At 42.8% G+C, this 7,321-nt stretch overlaps 1 protein-coding gene across 1 annotated transcript; it reads left to right on the top strand.

Annotated features, from left to right (window-relative positions):
- Positions 1-919: 919 nt before the first annotated feature.
- Positions 920-5,446, top strand: LOC148399454 (volume-regulated anion channel subunit LRRC8C). Its single transcript, XM_088373467.1, has 3 exons — positions 920-1,067; positions 1,790-1,948; positions 2,748-5,446. Exons 2-3 carry the CDS (start codon positions 1,808-1,810, stop codon positions 5,037-5,039), a joined length of 2,433 nt encoding a protein of 810 aa, XP_088229593.1. The 5' UTR covers positions 920-1,067; positions 1,790-1,807; the 3' UTR covers positions 5,040-5,446.
- Positions 5,447-7,321: the final 1,875 nt, after the last annotated feature.

Here is a 7,321-nt window from a genome sequence, read left to right as displayed (position 1 = left end):
GGAAAGTTGACTTTTCTTCTTCTTCTTCTTCCACCAGACCTCAAAAACAAAAGTGACCATATTTGTCCAAAGCGTTCCAACAATTGAACACTAGGACAAATTAAAAAAAAAAAAAAAAATGTTTGTAACAGCCGTTTAAGCTACAAAGGTTTCTACATGATGTTTTGTACATTGATATTCAAATAATTATTGTACAGAATTGAAGAGCTCACCTTTTTATTTATTAGAGAATTTGCTTTTCTCGTTCCTCTGAGCTGACGACACTTTTGTAATGAAACAGGCTGGTGTTGTGTTTCTTTAAGCAACAAGCATGTATTGTTGAGTCAAAGTTCCTGTTGTGTATGGGAGGGGTTGTTTGTAAAGAATTTAGTTCACTTTGAAAGGGATTTTGTTGTTCATCTATAGCTGGGTTGGAAAATAGAGTATTTAAAATGTGCTTTGTACATTTTTCCAACTGAAACCTGTACAATACTTGTATAATAAAAAGTTTATTGTATTTTAAGTTTCATGTTTTTATATTGCAAAGCAACAAAATTCGTTTTACCAGGTTCAACCCGTCAATTTAAAAAGAAAACTAACACCAACAGAGGGCGACAAACTGCACTATATTGAACATATTATATATTGTGAAAATATGTATATCTTATGTTAATAACAACACTGAAAGAAAACTAAGGAACTTATAATATGCCACAAACACTCATGTTAACTTAAATATTTTTGTCAGCATTTTAATGTGACATTTAGCCTAAATCCAGAAAATTTAAGGTGCTTTCTCCCTAAAACTATCACTTGACAACAAATGCAAAAGTAGAAATTGCAACTTGGCGGTTGTACAGATCTTTAAGCTTTTTTTTGAGAATCCTATTTGACGTCTATCTAAACCCGTTTTATTTTGAAACGTTTGATTCCGGTTATGTTCGTCTCGATTGCTTTATTTTGAAGTGTCAGTCTGGATGTGCAGGTTTGTCGTGCAACTTGACACCGGTGCGCTCCTCCTTATGGCTCCATGAAGACGGCCCCTGAGACTTACCTGATACCACTGCGTGTCCTGTCGGCCGCAAAAGGTAAGTCCAATATAATTAAATAAACTCTATATATTAAAGTTTGTGCATAGTTGTCAAAAAAAAAAAAAAACAATCGTTACAGTTTTTCAGGTTGTACGACTTGAAGATGGTGATTTCGCAATCTTTTTTTTTGTAGTCGTGCACCTTAGATGATTGTCTACTCAACATATCAACAGTTGAATTGCATCTAAATGCTGCTTAAACTGTAACTTCTCTCGCAACATGTCAAGGATAGCACATGTTATCTCGACATGTTTCGTATGTGTGTGAAAGCCAAGTGAGAAAACTGGTGTCTGGCTGACACATTGTTGTCAAACTGGTTGATCGACTAAATATACACCTGACCCGATACCGCAGCTCCCGGAATTGTGTTGCACCAAACACGTGCTATCGGTTCCGGGGCTATAATAATCATTATCTTAATACTTGGGTCATAATTTTTTTTTTTATCTTTACTAGCAATGTTTTGAATCACATTTGAACGACGTTTATTATAGCTAAATAAATAAATGATGAAACGTGATGTGTACCCATACATACACACTGGAATTTTTTTTTTTTCCAAATTTATACAAATATTATGTTATATTTTGTTTTCCAAGAGGGAGTTCCTTCCTTACTGTCCAGTATTTAGCATCCAAATTCAAGCAACAGATGCCTAATTATGCAACGTGAGCCACGTGACATTGAAACATGACATTTCTCGCTCTTGTCTTCTTCAGTGTGGACCAGCAGCCAGAATGATCCCAGTGGGAGAATTCCGAAACATCGGCATCGAGCAGAACTCCAAGTACCGTGTGCTCAAGCCGTGGTGGGATGTTTTCTCCGAGTACCTGTGTGTGGCCATGCTCATGATTGGAGTCTTTGGATGCACCTTACAGGTGAGCACAACTCAAAGATTAGTGAGCCGAATAATAACAACACAATAGAACATAAATGGATGGATTCCTTCCACTGTAGTCTGACACACACACACACACCCATTCAAGGGAAACACAACACTTGTCTCAACTTGTCAGGTCGTACAAAATTTCAGAGAGGTCCAACTGACTCTTCACAACTGTAATGCTGTAATGTATAAGAATATCACACAGAAGTTATATTTCTTGTTCATATTAGATTTTTTTTGTTTGCTCTTAATGTAGCGGTACAAACTGATAACAAGCTGTGTTCTTTTCTTACAAACAATTGTTTACTTTGGCGTACTTTCAGAAAGATTAACAAAATCAACATTTCTGTCAAGAAGAATTATACCTGGAATAGACAAAAATAAAGCTTCCACTTCAGTTTTTTTAGGACTGGTACTAATTATGTAGTCTTGCGAAAGCTCGAGCTTTTCCAGTCGTTAGATGGAAAGTCTTTATTGTAGTGAGGTTGGGCCGCTGTTGTGGAAATAAATCATGTACTTCCCCATTCTTTTACTTTAGAGTCAATACGTTATTGCCAATATAAAGATTAGCAAAAGTTTTCGAGATGAAGGCAATATTCACACATGCTCAAGTTGTTTTGGTAAACCTTTAGCTACCATCGGCTAATTAAACCACTGTGATGTCACAATTGGGGTAAATAACAAAAGATTTCATTGGCTCTTTGTTTTCACTCAGTGCAATTGACGGGCAAAGACTTTGAGTATCACGTTGTTGGTCTTCATCCACTAATCCTTCTGTCGGTTCTCTCCAGCTCACCCAAGACAAGATCGCTTGCCTTCCGAGTCCATTCACCAGTCCGACGCCAAGCGCCATCGACTGCAGCTACATCCGCAACTACGGCGAGAACCACACGTGGGAAAGCCTCAATTTAACACCGAGCCATCCCGTCGTACGGGAGGTGCTCGGCCGCAAGAATAACCTGGACATCCACCAGTATGTCTTCATCAACCACTACTGCTACGAGCGATTTGTGCACTGGTATGCAAAGTACTTCCCATACCTGGTGGTGATCCACACCATGATCTTCATGGTGACCAGCAGTTTTTGGTTCAAGTTCCCCGGAACATCCTCCAAACTTGACCTTTTTGTCACCATCCTGGGAAAATGCTTTGACTCCCCCTGGACCACCAGAGCCTTGAGTGAGGTTTCTGAGGAAAGAGGTGAAGAAAAATTGGTCAACTGGAGAAGAAGCACCATATCCAAAGATCCCACGGAGAAGCGAACCGACGAGGAGGAGACCACCTTGCTTCAGCGATCCGCTTCGTGTAAATCCAATCCAGATAAGAAGACTCAAGAATCTCAGTCGGCTCCGTCTGTGTTGGATAAGAAGGAAGGAGAGCAGGCTAAGGCTCTGTTTGAGAAGGTGAAAAAGTTCAGAACTCACGTCGAGGAGGCGGATATCTTGTACATTATGTACGTGCTGCAAACGTCCCTCAAGGTCTTTAAGTTCCTTTTAATTATCATTTACACTGCGGCACTTTCTCCAAACATTGAGATCGTGGTACGCTGCTTGGTCCCTCCCGAGCTGACCGGTTTTGACATCTATTGCTGTAACCACAACAAAGCTCATCTCTTCTCCAAACTGGCCTACTGCTACATTTGCTTCGTGGCCGTCTACGGGATTTTGTGCATCTATACCTTGTATTGGCAGTTCCACCGTCCTTTGAAGATCTACTCCTATGAGCACGTCAGGCTCGAGACAGGCATCAACGACATACCGGACGTGAAGAACGATTTCGCCTTCTTGCTCCACCTGGTGGACCAATACGACGACCTCTACGCGAAACGATTCGCTTTCTTTCTCTCCGAGGTGAGCGAGAGTCGACTCCATCAGCTCAACTTAAACTACGAATGGACCGCCAAAAAGCTGCGCGCCCGTCTGGTTAAGAATGCCAGCGACCGACAGGAGCTCCACCTGGTTCTGTTGCCGGGCCTTCCCGACACGGTCTACGAGTTGTCCGAGATCGAGTCGCTGAAATTGGAGCAGGTTAAAAATGTCTCCATCTCGCCTAATGTGGCTAAGCTGGAGAATCTTCGGGATCTGTCGCTTATCTACTGCAAGGCCAAGGTCCAGCTGCCCGCCTTAAACCACCTCAAAGACCACTTGAAGTTCCTGCGCCTGTGCTTTGAAAGTCTCGATGAGGTGCCTGAATGGATGTACCACCTGCAGCGACTGGAGGAACTGCATCTGAACGGCCCGCTTACCAACGAAGTGGCCCGAAATGCCAACCTGGACTCCCTTCGAGAGCTCACGGCACTGCGGGTCCTCACCCTGCGCTCCAACCTCACCAAGATCCCGACCAGCATCTCTGACGTCGCACAGCAGCTACAGCGTTTAAGCATCTACAACGAAGGCACCAAGATCCAAGCCTTAAGCAGCCTGAAGAAGCTAACCAACCTGGTCTCGCTGGAGTTAGTGGGCTGTGAGTTGGAGCGCATCCCAAGCGCTGTCTTCAGCTTGAGCAATCTGCAGGAGTTGGACTTGAAGGAAAACAAGCTGACCACCGTGGAAGAGATCCTGAGCCTGCAACACTGCCAGCGGTTGGTGACCCTGCGCCTGTGGCACAACAAAATCACCTACATCCCCGATCACATCAGCAAGCTGCTTACGCTGGAGACTCTGGACATCAGCTGGAATAAGCTACGAAAGCTTTCCCAGCGATTGTTCTACTGCACCAAGTTGAGGCACTTGGACGTCTCGCACAACCAGCTCACCACCATCCCGCCCGAGGTGGGCATCCTGCAGGGTCTCCAGTTCTTCTCCGCTGCTTTCAACTCCTTAGAAACCCTCCCGGATGAACTGTTCTCCTGTAAAAGAATAAAGACTTTGAATGTGGGAAACAACTGCTTGTTCTACCTTAGCTCCAGAGTAGCCAACCTGGCCCACCTCATCCGACTGGAGCTCAAAGGGAACCGCCTGGACGGGTTACCTGCGGAGATAGCGGACTGTCCCCTGTTGACCACCAGTGGGCTCGTAGTGGAAGAAAATCTTCTCGAGTTGTGGCCGTCACAAGTGCGCGCAAGGTTGATGAGTAGTAGTTGAGTTGATTCAAAGGGCCATCTTGGCTCATTTGGGATTTAGTTACACATAGAAGCTACAAGTGCATTTTTGGGGGGGCTCATACTGTTTCCCACAGTGTCACATTGCCGCTTTTCAGGTGGCAAACAAGCAGAGTGAGACCGTGAAGGGAGCTTTTCTTTGCACGGAATAATACAGTTTGTGTTCTGTTCAACCAAACGGAGGAAGAAGACTGATTTCATACGTTTAAAACAAGTCAATGAGTGTCATAAAGATGTGGTTGTACATTCATGGCTCTGATTTTGAAATATTTTTTTCATTACATATTACTGAGCAAGGTTTGCATGTTTTTTACTACCTCTACAGCATTTTATATTGAGTGAAATGTAAAAGAAAAAATAAACACAATTATTCAAAACACAAAAAAAATTCCACCACATTTTGTAATGTTTACCACAATTAACAGGATGTTGTTGTTTTTACTGTTATCATTTTTGCGCTAGCATCAAACTAGGACTTTTATGGTTGTTCAGTCCAGACTGCGTTAGTCATGCTGTGACTTGTATGAGGAAAAGCAGGGCAGTTTGTAAACATAACTCAGAGTCAAGCAATGTGCCTGACACTGAACCTTAACATGAATTTTCTTGTTCTCTACCGATTTTTTTTTTTTAGTAGAAGACGAGCAGTGAAAAGAATAATGTGCGATTATAACTGTTGTTTCCTTTGCTTCTCACCCATGTTTTTTAAAAAAAATTAGGCAGCAAAAGAACGATTTTTTTTCAATGAACGAGAGTGAATGAATAACTTCCTAAAGTGATTTGTTCTTTTTTTCAGTTCACATGACTTCAACCAGTATGTGTCGGTAATGCGCATTGAAGCTGGTGCCACCTCGCCGTAAAACAAAAAGAAGAAAATGACGTAACTTCCCGTTCACGAACGAGTTGTGAATTGTTTGTTTTGTTTGTGTGTCCAAGTCCAGTCCTCGAGGGCCACATTCCTCCATGTTTTCCAAGTTTCCCTCGTTAAACACACCTGATTCGATGATCAGGCTCCTGCAGAACGTGACGATGAACTGATCATTTTACACCCCTGCTGAGTGCCAAAAGTCCCAATGATCATGAGCAGCAGGGGGGGGCCCCATTTCAACCCCTTACACTGAGTGCCAAGCAGGGAAGAAATGGGTACCATTGTTATAGTCACTGGTATGACTCGGCAGGGGTTTGAACCCACAACCTCCCAATCTCAGGGCGGACACTCTCCTCTTAGGCCACTGAGCTGGTAAGCACTTGTATCGTTTTTAAATAATGTGTATACCTATATACGCCTAAATATTGTTATCCAATAGATCTACTGCAATTTCACATTAGATTGCTGGTTTGAAATTTGCTTTTGATATTATTATTTTTAATAAATATTTATGTTAAAACTTGTCTGGTGTTTTATTCCTTGTTTCTTTATTCGCCAATTAAAACATAAAAATCAGCTTAATCATGCATTTTATTATTTTTTTTTACCTCGTGTAGTGTTGCTAGGTGTTCGTGTACACAACGTGTTGTGATGTGCTGTGGAGTCTTCACTAATCTAGTCGCTTGTGAGCTGCTCCATAAAACCATACATGTTCCATGGACTGAGAGCAAGGCTTCCATAGGGTAGTGGTTAGTGCTCTGGGTTTTCACCCCAGCGACCTAGGTTCGAATCTCAGTGGGACCAAAAAAAATTTTCACTGATCTAGTCTTCTTGTGAGCTGCTCCATAAAACCATACATGTTCCATGGCCTGAGAGCAAGGCTTCCATAGGGTAGTGGTTAGTGCTCTGGGCTTTCACCCCAGCAACCTGGGTTCGAATATCAGTGGGACCAAAAAAATTTTCACTGATCTAGTCTTCTTGTGAGCTGCTCCATAAAACCATACATGTTCCGTGGCCTGAAAGCAAGGCTTCCATAGGGTAGTGGTTAGTGCTCTGGGCTGTCACCCCAGCGAAATCGAATCTCAGTGGGACCCAAAAAAGTTAGGGTTAGAGCTAGGGTTAGAAGTAGAGTTAGGGTTCGAGCTAGGATTAGAAGTAGAGTTAGGATTCGAGCTTGGGTTAGGGTAGGGTTAGAGTTAAAGCTAGGGTTAGAGTTAAAGCTAGGGCTAGGGTCAGTGCTAGGGTTAGGGTTAAAGCTAGGGCTAGGGCTAGGGTTAGAGCTACGGTTAGGGTTAGAGCTAGGGTTAGGGTAGGGTTGGGTTTAGGATTAGTGTTAGGGTAGGGTTAGAGCTAGGGTTAGGTTTAAAGTTAGGGTTAGAGCTAGTGTTAGGGTTAGGGTT

The sequence above is a fragment of the Syngnathus floridae genome, chromosome 4 (assembly GCF_059516105.1).
Source record: "Syngnathus floridae isolate MCC-2025c chromosome 4, RoL_Sflo_1.0, whole genome shotgun sequence".
In the NCBI taxonomy this organism is placed as follows: Eukaryota; Metazoa; Chordata; class Actinopteri; order Syngnathiformes; family Syngnathidae; genus Syngnathus; species Syngnathus floridae.
The sequence above is the reverse complement of the archived record's forward strand: the minus strand, read 5'-3'. Positions and strand labels throughout refer to the sequence as shown.